We start from the raw sequence: 18,503 nt of genomic DNA on the forward strand, positions 1-18,503 counted from the left end.
CTTTTGAGTGTCTACAAAGTGCCTTTTTGCATTTTTAGGCTCCTAAATATCTTTAGAAATATGTTCTAAGGTTTCTACTGCAACTTTAACTTGGTTGTGTTGCACATAAGTAGTATTCTAGTCCAGTTGTCCTTGTTGAAAGTAAACCGTAACATACTCTGTTAGTGCACCTTTAAGGCTGAGATTAACTTAATCCTAATTATAAGGACACCTTGGGTTGATACAATGAAGTGATGAAATAAACTCTATCTAATCATCATCTTTTTTTTTTTTAAATGATATGTGAGGGAATTAGACTTAATTGTGGCTTGTGGGGATATTAATATGAGAACTATATATTGACTAAAGTCTGAGGTTATCCTATAATTTCAAATAGAAATGCATTTTGACAGTAGAGCTGGGGTGATCTAAATCAGGGGTTCTCAACCTTTTTCTTTCTGAGGCCCCAAAACATGCTATAAAAACTCCACGGCCCACCTGTGCCACAATAGCTGGTTTCCTGCATATAAAAGCCAGGGCCGGCGTTAGGGATAGCAAGCAGGGCAATTGCTCGGGGCCCCGTGCCACAGGGGACACTGTGAAGCTAAGTTGCTCAGGCTTCTGCTTCAGCCCCCGATGGCAGGGCTCAGGGCCCCAGGCTTCAGCTCCATGCAGTGGGACCTCAGCTTTCTGCCCTGGGCACCAGCAAGTCTAATACTCGTCCTGCTGAACCCCGGCGGACCCTCTGAAACCTACTCGTGGCCCCCCAGGAGTCCCCAGATGCCTGGTTGAGAACCACTGATCTAAGTTAGCTTTGGAATTGCTATATGACTCATTAAATCTGGTGTCCACAGCGTAACATTGTAGATAGTCATTTAATACAGCACTAATGCCCTGGCTTTTACTTTATTTTTATGGAATGTATTTGCAGGGATAACAGCTTGAACAGTTCTGGAAGTTTCTAGCTTTTATTTAATTCAGTTCTCTGTAACAGTTCAGAATTTCAGCTTCAAAATGTTTCCACGCCCTGCCGTATTTACTGAAAAGAGCCCAGTGTAAATCAGAATCTTAAAAATATTTGTCAGAAGCTATAGTTTTCCATCTATCTAAGCAGGTAAAATACAATTGTATTAAAAACTAAAACATGCAGTATTTGAACTGAAGCTAAATTATATTTGATTATCTTCTCCCATTCCCACGTTCCCCATTTTTATGGATATCAAGAACATCCAGGATTGTTAGACATTTTAAAGAGAGTTTTGGAAGGGAGATATATCCTCACGCTTCAGGATATGAGCCACACTCTAACTATTGGGGGTGAGGGAGAAAGTCTGAGTGCATGTTATCCCATAATTGCCTACTGCAAGGTTTACTACACATTCCTCTGAAGCAGCTGGTATTGGCCACTGTTGGAGACAGGATTCTAAATGAGTAAGACCACTAGTATTGTCAGCATAGTAATTCCTCTCACTCCAAACTGAAAGCTAGATCCCTGAATATGGTATTTAAATATATGGTTGGCTTCATTTGCAGATAGTTGATTATACGACTTGTAGATAAGGTCCTGTAAAAAATGAGCGTGTAATTTAAATATTTTTATGGGGACTTGAGATTCTAATTACGTCTAAATTTTTCTTTTCCATACAGTTAACAAATATTTAAGCTCTGAAAATCCACTATTCTTTGAACTACGTGCCAGATACCTTATTGCCTGCGAACGCATCCCAGAGGCAATGGCTTTTATCAAATCTTGCATAAATCATCCAGAAATCAGTAAAGATTTGTATTTCCATCAAGCTTTTTTCACCTGTCTTTATATGTCTCCAGTAGAAGATCAGCTGTTCCAGGAGGTACTGTGCCAGTGTACATTTTTATGCCTCTTGCAATATATTATACTCTTCTCCTGTATAGTCATCAAGAGAAACATATATGAAACTTTTTATTTGTACTGCAGCCAAATGTCAGCACAGCAGGTGACCTGATTGGTATCCATCTGAATTTATTTTCTGAGGGCTGAAGTCTGAACATACAACACCTAGTGACTTCATTGGTCATTTACATTTGCCTGAAGACACAATTTTCCCCAGATATTCTCTAAATAACAGATTCAGAGACATTTTGTAACAAAGTCGAATAGTTGTTTTAAAACAACGGGGCTATAGCAGAAGAGGTTAATTTTAGATTACTTTCAGTTTAATTCTGCCTTGTCAAATTTCTTAAACTTCTAAAAAAGTGGTTTTTTTTCATTTGTGCTGATATGTGAAATGGCACTACATAGTTTCTCCTTTTAGTATTGATCGTACATGTTACAAATGAGTGCATTTTGTGTCTAATTCGTCAAAATCAAGATAAAACTTTCAGGTGGGCTTCCAGGATATGTGCAACACAATGCCTAGAAAGAATAGGTTTTATATGTACTGACCCCTAAATCCCATTGAAAACTTTACCCTAAATATCTGATAATTGTCTTAGGTTTCAGAGGGTAGCCGTGTTAGTCTGTATCAGCAAAAACAACGAGGAGTCCTTGTGGCACCTTAGAGACAAATTTATTTGGGCATAAGACAATTTGTCTGATGATTATCTGCAGAAAAACACAAAACCTTTGCCAAAGAATCCCTGTCAGTAGCAATTCCCGGAAATATCAATGACTACTTTAGCATAGCAAGGTGTGATTAACTTTTTTCCCCCGCATTAGCAAACTTATCTAAACTGATCTTATTTTAATTGCATAGCACTTATTGAGGACTGATTGCAAGAGTGGAATTGAGATCATCTGCAACACTGAAAAAGAAGGGAAGACTACCTTAGCTTTACAGCTGTGTGAATCGTTCCTGGTCCCACAGCTCCAAAATGGGGACATGTATTGTATCTGGTAAATACTTTATTTCTGGTGAAGGAGCTTAGAAGATAAATGCTTATTGCCAAGATAGAAGTGAAGTGTGTTAACTTTAAGATGCAGCTAAACTTTAAAACTGCAGTTGTAACTGTTCTGACTTTTCCAGTATGCATGTTATGCATATCTAGCCTGTCTATGTAGTTGTACATGGAAGGCAGCCGTTCTGTACCCCTAATCGTTTTCATTGTAGTGGGTGCATGCTACATTCATTATACTTGATGATAGCTTCAAAGTAGCAGCAGAAGGGTGAGTGTCTAAACTAGAGACTTGCACTGCTGTCAGTATCAGTAAATATAACCTACTTACAAATTTTCTGGCACCACAAGTATTTTGCTATCCAGCTTTTTAAATAGTCACACCAACATTATTGTAATTTACCTACAGCATCCCATGGATGTATGCTTTAATATTTAACAGAGGATCTGTAATCTTCTCTGAAAATCTGCGGTGTTTGAGAATCCTTTTTTGTTAATTCCAATTTAATTTATTCCCTTAGGCTATTGTGTTACCATAGAACCTGCAGAATCACAAAGTTAAATGTATCCATTTAGATAAGATTCACATAATTAAAATAAATCTCCATGCATTCAGAGAAAAGATAGGGCTTGAGATTTTTTTGAAAACATGTATTCTCTAGAATACATCAGAACAAGTATTGCTCCATCCTCTGAGGTCTGAAAGGTGTCTACCAGAGAATAATCTGTTTTACTTTTGAAATTTCTTCTTAAACCAGGTAAAATTTGACAGACTTTTATTAAAAAGTACACTTAGTTTATCTGTGTCTAACATGTTGTTGAAGCAAGAAGATTCAGTTAGTTTTGCTGAATCCTACTGATCTGCTTTGTGACGGATCAAGAGAGGGTTTAAAATCAGATTGAAAAATGGAAAATAAGTCTTCCAGGATCCTCAGATCCCAGTATTTGCCTGGTTTATCAAGGGAGATGAGAAAGACAAGAGAAGGTTTTGCCTTTTAAAGAGGAGTTCACAAAGATTGATCTTTATTTTTTCTGGCTAAAGTTTGTATTATATCTCATATGTAAAAGAGTTACTTCTTATGATGAAGCAAAAAAGTTGAATGAATTCTGAACCTGAAATTATTTTTTGGCATTCATATAAAGATACAAATGCAGATTTTTACCAACAATTCATGATTACAAATGAATAATTTTTGTCTACACTTTGGGTTTCAGACCTGTTTTTAACCATATGTTTCCTTTACCTTAAGTTTTTTAAATGTTTTATACAATTGATCTTTGGGTTAGACACTGTACATAGTCCATTGTAAAAACTATAACCAAAGATCTCCTCATCCTCACGTTCACGTCTGCATTCAGGGTCAGAGTTGTGAAATTCCAGTAAAGGTGCTTCATGCTTTATCACTTGTCTTCAGAATTGCAACACTTTTACCATTTTCTGGTGCTTTGGCGTCCTTAAGCAGAAGCAGCAAAAGCTTCTGAATTTTCTAAAGGTTCTGGGGCAAATAATTGTGTCCACAGCTGGAATAATTACTGTGCTGTTTATAAAATGCTTAGCTGTCTCACCTGCACATACTGCAGAATAACTCTTCAGACCTCAAAAGGTTAAGTCATCACGGGCAACATTTGTGAAGACATCTGAGAATCACGGTGCCATTATTAGAGGGCTGGAGACCATAAAGTTCAAGCTAAAGTACCCCAAGTCTCAGCTTTTCTCTGAGGCCACTGGAATGCCTAAGCTTGTGTCGTGTGTAGGAAGAAACCATCTTGCCCCCAGTCAGGATCCAGGGCACTATGGATCTAGCAGAGAGGATTTGCCAGGGCCAACAAGTATCTGCAAGGATAATAATACTGACGTTGGGCTGATGGCCACATATATTGTCAGTATCTGTGGCACACCTCCACCTGAAGCAAGCTTGGTCTATCCTGAGATCTCTTAATGTGAACCACTCACTCACATACCCTCTCAGAGAAAGATGGCCTCTGAGCCACTCAGTCTCTAGGCTGCCATCAGTTTAATCTGCAGTTAAGAAGGAACAAAGTCTGCTGATCCAAATTGTAGTTAATGCAGATGCATCCTGCCTGAAATAACACCCACATATAGGTGTTTTACACAAAGCGGCACTTGGTCTCTGAAGGAACAACTGCACATAAATGTTTTGGAGGAGCAGTCCTTGACACACTAGAGGACTAAGTACTTTCAGAGCCCAAGAACATAAGACCAGCCCTACTGGGTCAGACCAAAGGTCCATCTAGCACAGTATCCTGTCTTCCGACAGTGGCCAATGCCAGGTGCCCCAGAGGGAATGAATAGTACAGGTAATCATGAAGTGATCCATCCCCGTCGTCCATTCACAGCTTCTGACAAAAATAGGCTAGGGAAACCATCCCTGCCCATCCTGGCTAATAGCCATTGATGGACCTATTCTCCATAAATTTATCTAGTTCTGTTTTTAACCCTGTGATAGTTTGGTATTCACAACATCCTCTGGCAAGGAGTTCCCCAAGTTGATTGTGTGTTGTTTGGAAAAAAATACTTACTTTTGTTTGTTTTAAACCTGTTGTCTATTAATTTCATTTGGTGGCCCCTAGTTCTTGTGTTATGAGAAGGAGTAAATAACACTTTCTTATTTACTTTCTCCACACTACTCATGATTTTATAGACCTCTATCATATCTTCTCCCCCCCCCCCCCCCCCCCCGGTTGTCTCTTTTCCAAGCTGAAAAGTCCCAGTCTTATTAATCTCCCTTTATAGGGCAGCCGTTCTATACCCCTGATAGTTTTTGTTGCCCTTTTCTGAACCTTTTCCAATTCCAATATATCTTTTTTGAGATAGGGCGACCACATCTGCATGCAGTATTCAAGATGTGGGCATACCATGGGATTTATACAGAGGCAATATGATATTTTCTGTCTTATTAACTATCCCTTTCTTAATTATTCCCAACATTTTATTCGCTTTTTTGACTGCTGTTGCACATTGAATGGATGTTTTCAGAGAACTATCCACAATGACTCCAAGATCTTTCTTGAGTGGTAACAGCTGATTTAGACCCCATCATTTTATATGCATAGTTGGGATTGTTTTCCAATGTGCATTACTTTGCATTTATCAACATTGAATTTCATCTGCCATTTTGTTGCTCAGTCACCCAGTTCGGAGAGATCCTTTTGTAGCTCTTTGCAGCCTGCCTGGCACTTAACTATCTTGAGTAGTTTTGTATCATCTGCAAATTTTGCCACCTCACTGTTTACCCCTTTTTCCAGATCATTTATGAATATGTTAAATAGGACTGGGCCCAGTACAGACCCCTGGGCAACACCACTATTTACCTCTCTCCATTCTGAAAACTGACCATTTATTCCTACCCTTTGTTTCCTATCTTTTAACCAGTTACCAATCCACAAAAGAACCTTCCCTCTTATCCCATGACTGCTTACTTTGCTTAAGAGCCTTTGGTGAGGGACCTTGTCAAAGGCTTTCTGAAAATCTAAATACCCTATATCCACTGGATCCCCCTGGTCCACATGTTTGTTAACCCCCTTAAAGAATTCTAGTAGATTGGTGAGGCATGATTTCACTTTACAAAAAGCATGTTGACTATTCCCCAACAAATTATGTTCATCTATGTGTCTGACAATTTTGTTCTTTACTATAGATTCAGCCAGTTTGCTCGGTACTGAAGTCAGGCTTACTGGCCTGTAATTGCTGGCGTCTCTTCTGGAGCCCTTTTTAAAAAATTGGCATCACATTAACTATCCTCTGGTCATTTGGTACAGAAGCTGATTTAAATTATAGGTTACAGATGACAATTACTAGTCCTGCAATTTCATATTTGAGTTCCTTCAGAACTCTTGGGTGAATACCATCTGGTCCTGGTGACTTATTACTGTTTAGTTTATCAGTTTGTTCCAAAACCTCCTCTAATGACACCTCAATCTGGGACAGTTCCTCAGATTTGTCACCTAAAAACAGTCTCAGGTTTGGGAATCTCCCTCACATCCTCAACTGCAAAGAATTGATTTAGTTTCTCTGCAATGGTCTTATCCTTGAGTGCTCCTTTATCATCTCGATCATCCAGTGGCCCCACTGGTTGTTAAGCAGGCTTTCTGCTTCTGATGTACTTAAAAATGTGTTTGCTATTACTTTTTGAGTCTTTGGCTAGCTGTTCTTCAGATTTTTTTTGGCCTTTCTAATTATATTTTTTTACGCTTCATTTGCCAGAGTTTATGCTCCTTTCTATTTTCCTCATGAGGATTTAACTTCCACTTCTTAAAGGATGTTTTTTTACCTCTCACTGCTTCTTTTACTTCGTTGTTTAGCCACAGTGGCACTTCTTTGGTTCTCTTGCTATGTTTTGTAATTTGAGGTATACATTTAAGTTGAGCCTCTATTATGGTGTCTTTAAAAAGTTTCCGTGTAGCTTGCAGGGATTTTACTTTTGGCACTGTACCTTTTAATTTCTGTTTAACTAACTTCCTCATTTTTGTGTAGTCTCCCTTTCTGAAATTAAATGCTACAGTGTTGGGCTGCTGTGGTGGTTTCCCTGCCACAGGGATGTTAAATTTAATTATATTATGGTCACTATTACCAAGCGGTCCAGCTATATTCACCTCTTGGTCCTGATCCTGTGCTCCACTTAAGACTAAATCGAGAATTGCCTCTCCTCTTGTGGGTTCCAGGACTATCTGCTCCAAGAAGCAGTCGTTTAAGGTGTCCAAGAAACTTTATGCATCCCTTCCTGAGGTGATATGTACCCAGTCAATATGGGGATAGTTGAAATCCCCCATTATTATTGAGTTTTTTATTTTAATAGCCTCTCTAATCTCCCTGAGCATTTCACAGTCACTATCACCGTCCTGGTCAGGTGGTCTGTAATATATCCCTACTGCTATATTCTTATTGTTCAAGCATGGAATTACTATCCATAGAGATTGTATGGTACAGTTTGGTTCATTTAAGATTTTTACTTCATTTGATTCTATGCTTTCTTTCACATATAGTGCCACTTCCCCACCAGCACAACCTGTTCTGTCCTTCCAGTATATTTTGTACCCTGGTATTACTGTGTCCCATTGATTATCCTCATTCCACCAAGTGACTCCATAGTTAAAGTTGGAAGAAATTGCCTTTATTTCCTGTTGCCCATGAGCTCTACCAGTTTTCAACTGTGAAATACGTATCCCAGTGAAAACTCTGCCTACTATCCTGTAAATTGCAAATGTACCTGCTCATTAGAGGTTCACTGGGCTGTCCACCTGTATGGCATAGACCAGAGACCAAAGACCTCATTTCCTTCTACACAAGATTCCACTCCCCCTGCACCCAACTATGGGATGGATAACATCAAAGACTTGAAGCTGCATATAAAGGCAGGAGACTTTTTTCTATATTCATCTTGAAGATGCAGGCCAGAAATTTCCCCTACCATACATCCTCAACAGATGGCCTGATATTGCCATATACCTGTTATAGGCTAAAAGGGCTAGTACAAAAGATAAGCTGGACAAGGTAATATTTTATTGGACCAACTTCTCTTGGTGAGAGAGACAAGCTTTTGAATGCTTGTCTCTCTCGCAACAGAAGTTGGTCCAATAAAAGATATTATCTCACCCACTTTCTCTTTCTAATATCCGGTGCCCGACATGGCTACAACACTGCATAGTACAGAAGAAATCACCGGTCAGAAAAGGACAGTATAGTAGTGATAGACATGCACATGGAAAACCTCAATATCTTCTAAATGGTAACCCATAGGCTTCCCCTAATAATGGAATAAATTAGAGAGCATGTCCCTACCATCCTTTCATTTTGTCACCCGCAGACATTTGTGCTCCTGAAAGCTTCCCCACCTTACAGTGAATGTAATTGAATCCCAGAATATATTGGCATGGCCATCCTGACAGTCATCTTCCCTATAATCTTGGGAAAGCAGGGGTAAATGCTATAAGCTTCCTGTGTTGTTGTCCAGTTCTCTGTGATACTAAACTGGATCCATTAATCTTCTGTTGCATATTTTAGTGGGTCCATGATAGGGTATACCATAGATACTTTAAAAATGACATTTTCCATCATGTAACTTCATGCATATATTTGTGGTTATAATTAGCTTTGCCCTTAACTGTCAAATATGATTATAGTTACAGAATTACTAGCATGCAAACAATATGCATAGTCAAGCTGCTTATAGAAACACATCTTGCTTAGGGCCAGCTCTGTTTCAACCATAGCTTAACAAAACTGTTTTGTTTTATATTTATAGGGACCTGATATTTATGTGGAGTAAACTGCAGCTTAAATCTAACCCTTCGAAACAAGTATTTGTTGATCAGTGCTACCAGCTTTTAAGGATAGCTACAAATGTCAGAGTAATTTTCCCTTTCATGAAAGTCATTAAGGATGAAGTAAGTGTTATTTTTTTTTGCATTACCAATTTGACTTAGTCATTGCTACCTCATTTTCTTGTGTGCAGCAAAGGGGGAAAGAAGGGATAGCTAGACAATATTAATTTCAAATTAAGTCAAGACCCAAAAAACTAGCTAAAAGAACTTCTGGGTACTTCATATGACCCTGAGTTCCCTTGTCCATTGTTGTGGTTCTACAAATGCACTTTTTCCTATTATTTAAATTGTTTTTCTCTCATATTTCTATAGGGTTGGGAGGAGCCCACATAAATAAAAGAGGAAATTGACACAACAGAAATGGCATCATTTACAATAAATAAATGCACAAAGTAAACAAACTAGAAAAAGAAAAATAACTTGCTTTCTAATTTACTGCTGTTCTCGTAATCTTAAGTGTTGTAATGATCGTAACATGCTTTCATGCAGAAATCTGATACACTGTGCTCCTTTTGGAGTTCCTTCAGCAACAGCCACTCTACAATAAGCTATAATGGGATACTACAACACAGTACGTGTCAATAGATCAGTACAAGTAACTTGTCTGTAGCACACGGAGAGGAGTTAAACGTCCAGTGATCTAAATGATCAAAGCATCTGTAGACTTACAAAAGAAAATGGGATTGAAAAAATTGTAGACTTATATTTCTCATCTAGAAGATGGGTTTGGCTGATTTCTTTAGTGTTTTTATATCAGATCATTTTGCAGTATTTTTGTTGGGTTTTCTTCATTTCAGCTGAGATTCAGTTGTCATTTTGATTAAATAGTATCTTCCATATAATTGCTTTCCGCTTGGATTAAATGTACCACCATTTATTGTTAATGGCTTTCACTGGGCCTCTCATACCTGTCCTGTGTCCGTTGGCATCCTAATTCCAGAAGAGCACATCTGCTAAAGCTTTTTGAAATACTTCTCCAAGCAAGCTGTATATATTTACCATTCAGGAGGCGAATAGAGATTTTGAATTCTCAAGGCAGGTATTATCAGTTAAATCAGTAGTTGCTAAACTATCATCCATCAACTACAAGTGGCCCCTACAGCACTAGCTGGTGGTCTGCAAACACCTGACTGGTTACATGGTGCTGTTTTCATAGTTTATATGAAAAGGAGCTAAAAGTACTCTAAATGCTTTTCTAATACTCCTTTGCAATGTAAGCAATTGCTGTAGTTGACAGAAGGATGTTACTTGTTTGCCGGTGGGAGAGCTGATGACCCATGCAGTCTCAAATGAGAGAAAGTGTGATCTGTGAGACAGCCTCTACTAAGATAAGGCCCACCCTATGTACATTTGAGACCTCTTGAATTAAGGAACTGACATGATTAATTGTAGCCTTGTTATTGGCAATATATCTGCTGAAGAATTGGACTGTTTAATGTAATGTGGTATTACTTACCTTTGGCCAAACAAGGTTCTAAGCAGAAGACATGGTAAACTTAGTTGGTTCTCTGCCTTTTTATCTGTAGCCAAGGTATAGATCTATTTCTTTTAACATGAACCTTGAGTTTGTATGATAGTGGCAGTGTCCTGAGGGATTATTAATTCTTTGGCAAGGAATCAAGCCTGGATCCTGGAAAAAAGAAAGTACTACAAACTCCATGCAAAAGAGCTAATAGAGTAGACCAATTTGCTAAAACACATTGTACTTCAGACACTCATTTGATGACATTTGGTACCAGGTTCAGCTTGTACTTGTCCTATATGCTTTCCCATGTCTCTCAGAAGTTTGTAATAAAGTGCAACATTGCACATCCTAATGTGCCAAATAGCTCAAATTCCATATCAAATATCTGACTAACTTTACAGCTGACAGCAGATTTTATAGTAGTAGGAACGTATTAGGTCTTCCTGGCATTCTGAGACTTAGGTGCATGAAGAGTGTAATCATTTTTTTCACTTGAACCAAAGTAAACCTATGTTGTTAACGTTACAGTATAGTTATACACAAGTGAAACAATTCTGTTAATGTTCACCATGTCTTGACACTAAGTAAATAGTCCAAAAAATATTCCTGGTGGTTATGTTAATCTGGTACTGCTCTGTTAGTAAGATTTAACTAAACACTCAATTGCTATTTAGATTTTTAAATGCCCCAACAAATATGTGAATATGTATGTACTCGTTAATACATAGATATTGAAGATGTATGCAACATATAGCTATAATAAAAACTTGTTCCCAAATTTTTCCTTTATCAAAATATTTTATATCTCAGATAGGAGGCATTTTCAGAAACACATCTTAATTATAAATTTCAGTTAAGGGCCTAGCTTAAATTTCAAGTGATTAGTATTTTTCAGGGTGATAGCTCACCATTTCTGAAATGTCAGGCCATTATGATGTGTCGGTTTGGGCACCCAAAATCACTTGTTACCTTTGAAAAGTTACGCCCACGTTTGTAGCTTTCATTTTTTATGCAGTACAAGTTAAATGAGTCAAAATGGGGACAGATTTAGAGAGCCCAAGCTTCAGCAAACCTTGACCAAAACACTGCATTATATTCTTCTTTCCCTAGAGTCTGTGAAAGTATATTTAGAATACAGGCGAGTCTCATCTTACGCGGGGGTTCCGTTCCGCGGTTAGCGCGTAAAGCGAAAACCGCGTATAGTAAAAATTACATTGAGTTGAATGGTGGGCGGAATCGCCCGCACTACAGGTACAGTATTAAAATTATTTTTCTCTTTTTTGTTTTGTTTTTTGTTTTGTTTTTGCCGACCGCGTGAAGCTGAAATCGCGCATGTTAAATGCGCGTAAGATGCGACAGACCTGTATGCTCAGCTATATTATGAAATATAGACCAATTAATCAGGATACGGATGGCAGAATAGTGTTTTGCACAATGGTCCTTTGCGTGCAGTTCTCTAAACTGAAACTAAAACATGCCCAAATGGTTATCCTGCTGTCTCTTTAACACAGAAAGTGTGCAGTGCAAAAGTATCGGAAGCTTTGTTGACAGCACTAGATATGCAGCCTGCAGTGCAAGCCAAATGTTATGCTCGGCATAGCTGTAGTTTATTTTATTGCTTTATTTATATATCATTTAATAAAATCTGCTTTTGGAGGACTTTGCAAATTTAAACATTTACATTAACAACTGAGATGCCTTCTGAATTCTACTTACCTTTGAAATATTTTAATACAAAGTTGTTATATGTTGAAATTCAAGTATTGTTTTAGAACTGAATTTTTGTTTGTTGCTCTTGCTTTATTTTGCATTCAAACGTGCCTCTGTCGCAAGCCAACAATAAAAGCAGGGGATGATGTATAATTAATCTTAATTTCTTTTCTGCAGGTTGGAGAAGATGGTTTGCAGATTTGTGTTGAAATATGTGGCTGTGCTCTGCAGTTGGACCTTCGTGATGATCCAATTATGAAATGTCTCATATATAAAACGATTGCTCATTTTTTGCCAAATGACTTGGAGATACTCAGAATTTGTGCTCTTTCTATCTTTTTTCTTGAGCGCACCTTAGAATCATATTACACTGTTGAACATCTATATAAATGTGCAGATGAAGAGTATAATGAGCACACTAGTTCTGTTCAGAACCGTGTACGTTTTGAGTTGCTTCCAATTTTGAAGAAAGGTTTGTTTTTTGATCCTGAGTTTTGGAATTTTTTGATGATCAAGCAGAATTGTTTATCACTGTTGGGGGATAAAGCATCCGTTGGCTTAGGTGAAAGTACACTGGAAAAATCTGTTGCTAATACAGAGAAGCCGATGGAACGTCAGGCTTTGAGTGAAGAAGTTGTCTCTTTAACAGATCTAAGTAATGGGGAGCTTGACCCTGAAGACCCCTCTGAAGACCAATCTAAAGGTCACGCCAGAAAGAACCATGTAGCTCTTGCAGCATCTAAAATAGATCATAATGTACCAAGACACCGTTGTGCGTTATGCAACAGGGAATTTCTTGGCGGTCACATTGTGAGGCATGCACAGGCTCACCAGAAAAAGGGCAGTTTTTCATGTGTAATATGCTGTAGGAAATTCAGGCAAAGAGGAATCATGCTGAAGCACTTAAGGAATCATGTCAAGAAAATACAAAGACAGCATCTTGCTGCTACCCATCATGATGATCAGGAAACCCCTGCTTTAAATGAAGTAAATTGCTCTGATGCATCCGTCTCTTTTGAAAATGGGAATTCTAACAGTTCTAAAGATAATGAATCAGAGGCTGCAATAGTTCCAAGTATTGATATGGAAGTACAAAACCATGACCAGGACTTGGATGTGGCTGAAAATCATGTAAGCCAACAGGATAATGTTATTGAAAATGGCAGTTGTGACAGCTGTTTAAATAATACTCCTGAACCTTTAACTACAGAGAGTTTGCCTGAGGGTGGCGGTAGCCCAAGTCAAGAGTCTCCTATACTTCATAAAGTAAATGGAGCTTTGTGCTCTCAAAAGGATCTGGATGTTATGGATCAAGAAGGTAACTTCAAGTGCCCTGCCAACAGTTGCATTAGAGTGTTTAAAAAGATAAGATTTCTCAATAAACATGCAAGAAAAGCTCACCCAACTGATCTGAAGGTGCAGCAGCATATAATGAAGTGGAATAAAGGAAAATGTCGGTTCTGTCAGAGAAAGTTTGCAGATTCTCAGCATTTCATAGACCACCTGAAGCGACACGTATATCCAAATGTTTACTTTTGTTTACATTTCAACTGTAATCAGAGATTTAAGTTGTCCACTGAGCTTGCAGAGCATACGAAAAGTCACAGTGTTTTTAAGGCTCAGTGCAATTTTGCAGAGTGCTGCGAGCTTTTTGAAGAGCTTCCTTTGCTGTATGAACATGAGGCTCAGCATTATTTAAACAAAACAGAGTGTTCTGAAGTAAATGAAAAAAATTCATCAGATACTCTATCAGAGTCACTTTGTGGTTTTCAAGAAAAAGATGCATCTAGTAGCGAAAAAGAAGCTGTAGATTTACCAGTTCCAACTTGGAAGGCAAGGAAAGACTCTACAGAACCAAAGACATATATCCAGAGTATTGAGAAGAAAGCATACAATGTAATTCAGAATGGGAGTGAAAATTCATCTGATGTTACTGCTACAGTTTTAAGCTTGATAGACCAAAAGATGCCTATAGTACAGCCAAAAACTGAAAACTGTAATGTTCGTGACCAACTGGTCAATGGGCACATTGAACTGGAGCAGACTTGTTCAGCTTCATCGGATGCAGCTTTGGACAGAGTGGCAGATGAAACAAGGACAGAAAATGGGTCAATACCAGTTTTACAGAACTGCAATGATATACCACAAAACAATACTGCTGCAGTCTCTCAGTCACCTTCCAAACCAAATCAGACAACTGAAAACACTTCATATGGCTTAATTGTGACAAAACCATATGTTAGACCGTTGCCTCCAAGTTACCTTGATGAACGATACATTAGCATGCCAAAACGTAGAAAAACTGTAACTGATAAAATAGATGCCCATTCTGAGCAAGATAAAGCTTGTAGCAAATCAGCAGAAAGATTTAGATGTGGGAACTGTCTGACCACCTACTGTAACTCAGAAGCACTTGAGGCTCACCTTGCACAAAAGAAATGTCAGACGCTCTTTGGATTTGATTCAGATGATGAAAGTAAGTCTTACAATGCTTCTATATGCAGACGTTTAGAGATAGAAACTAAGAGAGAAATGGTCCTTGGAAACAGGCTTCAAGGCAGAACCGATTTAAAAAAAGACAAATAGAGCACATAACCAATTCCAGTGTACTCGAACCTGTACTAGATGTACTAGAATTGAGTGGTAATGACCTGAATAAAAAACAAGTATTTTAATAAACCGGAAGATAAACTCAGTCAAACTAAGTGTTTAGGAAAAGAAATGAGAGTTGAAAATCAGCAGACAGCTTTGATGAGAGCGCATTCAGACAAGACAGACTTGGGTAGTTTAATTTATGCATTTTCTACTTGCATGTTCAAAACTAGGCATGTTGACAGACTCAAGCAAAATTCCAATTTAAAGCACTATTTGCATGGGAACAAAATGAAACCTAACAAACTTAATCTGTTTTACAGGTGCCTGATTAAACGTTGTGGGAAGATGTATCAATTGAGGAGTGGTGTGAGAAAACACTACATGAAGAAGCATCAGTTTGCTGTTTCCCAGATGGCCTTAATCATAAAGCAGACTCAAATTACTAAAGAAAAGTGTGACCTTGATAAAAGACAAAGCACATTTTCTAGATAGAACTCACAGAGGAATAGTAGGAGCTGTGCAGGTTTTGAGTCCAGAAAGGTTGCTACAAACTCCCCAAAGTACCAGTTACCCAGAAAGCCCCATGAATTCCCAGTGTATGATCAAAGAACAGCAGCAGAGTGTCTGGCATGAGCGCTTAAGAAAAATAAAACACTCAGCTGAGCAGGCAGAGAAGAGAAGTGGCTGTTGCCGTAGAGAAAGAAACACCACTGTAACCTGTGCCACTGGATTAAAAAGTTATAATAAGGGAAACCCTTCCTATCCATGGAAGTTGAAAGGGTGTCGCTCCACATTATTAAAAAGATTTAATTTAAAGAGACATTACATGTATTTTCAGCGTATGTATAAAAATCTGATAGAGGAAACGGACATTCTTTTTTCAGCGTTTGTGTCTTTAACGAAAAATCACGGAGGTCATTTAATAAACTTGTGTTCAGAATCCAAAATGAAGAATGTAGAGAAACGTCTAAGATGGACAGTGTGTACCAATGGCCAAAAAGTTAAAGTACAGCATATACAATGAAAATTGTATCAACAGTCTGATATTAGATGTGTCAGCTGTACAAGACACAATTCAGATGCACTTAAAAGCCCACTTAAAATATATGGCAAAACTACACATACTGACTTTTTGGAAATGTTAAATAAAAAGTCCATTACAGGCACAGAGATTTAACACAAGTAATATGTGTACAGCAGCTGCTGGTACTAACACGTACAGATTGAGGCTAAAAAATAAATGTATGTGCGGCATGAATAAAGATGAATTTGAGCTGGCATATAGCGCTAAAATAATATCCAAATATAAAGGTCCTTCAATTCTTAGTATGACTGATGGACAGAATTTAATAGAGACGCTTTTCTATGAAAAATGTGAGTTAAATGAAGATAGAACAACAGAAGACAAAGCAAAGAATGTCAGTTAGCAAAAATAGATCAGGAAGAAACTTCTATACCCACTCAGCATCCTGCAGTAATACAGCACTAAGTTTTGATTTACCAAGTAATGCTCTGTCATGTAAAGGAGGAATTCTGGGAAAATGTTAACAGGTCAACCTTTAAAACACAGTACAGCCAGCAGTAGCAGTCTCTCTGGAAAAAAAAGTGGTGGTCCTTATCAGAAACGAATGAAAGAGCTCAGCAATGTAAATCAAAGTGTTTAAGTACTTTGGCCAGCAAAAGATTGCTGGTAAAGTGACATCCAGAATTAGTCTGAAAGGATGGAAAGTTTCAATATGTCACCTGTATGTAACAGACCTAAAGACACACAAAACAAAAAGGCATTCCTGAGTTTTACTAATGAGGGTATTCTGCTTCAAAAAATAAAAAATTCTTTGCCAAAAAATTAATTCTGCACACAATATATTAAAATTCTGCAAATTTTATTTGTGAAATAAATGTGGAGGCTCCTGCATGGCATTGGAGAGCACAGGCACTGGCTGCACGGAGGTGGTAGATCACTGTGCAGGTCCCCCTCCACCCTGCGCTACGGACTTGGCGATGAGGCTGCACCCACCCCTAACACAGCGCAAGGACAGGACCTGCCCTAGAAACAGCCCAGAGTCCTGCCCGTCCATGCCAGGTGCACCAGGTGTGGGCAGGCAGACTCAGCAAGGCAGGATCCAAGTGTGGAGGGGCTTAGTGTGGGGGGATCTAGGTTTGGGTTGAGAGATTTCTGTGTGGGGCGATTTGAGTGCGGGTAGCTCAGTGGGGGATCTGCATGCGGGAGAGATCTGGATGCATAGGGGCTTCTTGGGGGGGGGTCTGGGTGCAACGGTAATGGGATTCTGCAGGGGGGTCCAGGTAAAGGTGGTTGGGGCTCAGTGGAGGGGGGGTCTCAGTGTGGGGGGGGAATAGAGCTCAGCAGGGGGGTTTTGGTGGGGGATGCTTAATGGGGGGGTCCAGATGCTGGGGGAGTGGAGCTCAGTGGGGTAGGGATCCAGGTACAGCTGGTTGGGGCTCGGTAGGGTAGGAATTCAGGTGTTGGTGGTTTGTCGAGGTTTTCCAGGTGCAGAGGGAGTGGGTTCTGGGTGGGTTGGAGGTGAGGCTTGGCGGGGGGGTCTGGGCATGAGGGGGTCTGGATGCAAAGGAGTTGTGCGGATTGGGGAGCAGCAGCTCCCTGCACAGTTAACCCTCCCCCCTGCAGCTGAGGAGCGATGGTCACAGGAAGCGTGGAGGAGAGAGTTTTCAGAGCGTCCTACAGCCAGGGGAGAAATTGGGGTGGATCTGACACAGCCCTAGATGCCATGCAGGGGAAGAGGAAGTCCTGTCCTCCCCGGCCCAGCTGGGACTAGCAGCTGAACCTGGCACAGGGTAGGTGCCACCAGCTGGGTTTTCCCCAGTCCCGGCTCCTGCCCCCTCAGTGATTTACTTCTCTGCTAGCTGCCCTGGGCACCCGAAACATATTGTTAGGCAGGGTCTCCTGGTTGCTCTTGTTGCTTCCCTGTCAAGTCATTTTTTCTGCAGGGAAGCAAATAAATCTGCAGGGGACATAAATTCTGCGCATGCAGAGAGGCGCAGAATTCCCCCAGGAGTAGAGTTTTCATCAAAGAAGAATGTTGCAAGTGCTCAGATTTTCAACTGCAATGAAAAATTACCCACTAACAATGCTACCTTGTTTTGTAGATCATACAAACTGTATGTTTATTTCGGACCCTGCTTGGTGCTGTTAGCTAGAAGGTTGGGTACATTCAGAGAGCCAGAAGCTATCGTTGATAAAAACAGTGAGCATGAGTCAAATTTTCACAGTAATCTAGGACAACACAGAAGGGCTTTCTCAGCTAAATTAGTTTGCTCATTGAATGATTCATCACAATGTGTGTACAGTATAGTAAGGCAGTCAGCTTACTCAACAGATTAAGAATTGGTACTAGTTAAAAATATGGATACAGGATCTGTTCATTGTAGCAACAACTCACATTTTGGAAACGCAGAAAGGTTTCATTGTAAAGTAGGGTGTTAAATATTTCTGGCACTTAAAACACTATAGTTGAAAAATTACTCTGCTAGTAATCCTCTGTAAAATCAAATAGATGTTCAT

At 39.3% G+C, this 18,503-nt stretch overlaps 1 protein-coding gene across 1 annotated transcript in view; it reads left to right on the forward strand.

The window, feature by feature from the left end:
- The window catches only part of ZNF654 (zinc finger protein 654), a 60,624-nt gene extending 44,318 nt beyond the window's left edge, over positions 1-16,306 (forward strand). Inside the window, exons 5-9 of the mRNA XM_065418666.1 lie at positions 1,627-1,829; positions 2,712-2,851; positions 9,114-9,255; positions 12,545-14,843; positions 15,283-16,306. Coding sequence (XP_065274738.1) covers positions 1,627-1,829; positions 2,712-2,851; positions 9,114-9,255; positions 12,545-14,843; positions 15,283-15,290 — 2,792 coding nt within the window. The 3' untranslated portion in view covers positions 15,291-16,306. The remainder of the gene's footprint in view (positions 1-1,626; positions 1,830-2,711; positions 2,852-9,113; positions 9,256-12,544; positions 14,844-15,282) is intronic.
- Positions 16,307-18,503: the final 2,197 nt, after the last annotated feature.

This window comes from Emys orbicularis, chromosome 1 (assembly GCF_028017835.1).
Source record: "Emys orbicularis isolate rEmyOrb1 chromosome 1, rEmyOrb1.hap1, whole genome shotgun sequence".
Lineage (NCBI taxonomy): Eukaryota > Metazoa > Chordata > Testudines > Emydidae > Emys > Emys orbicularis.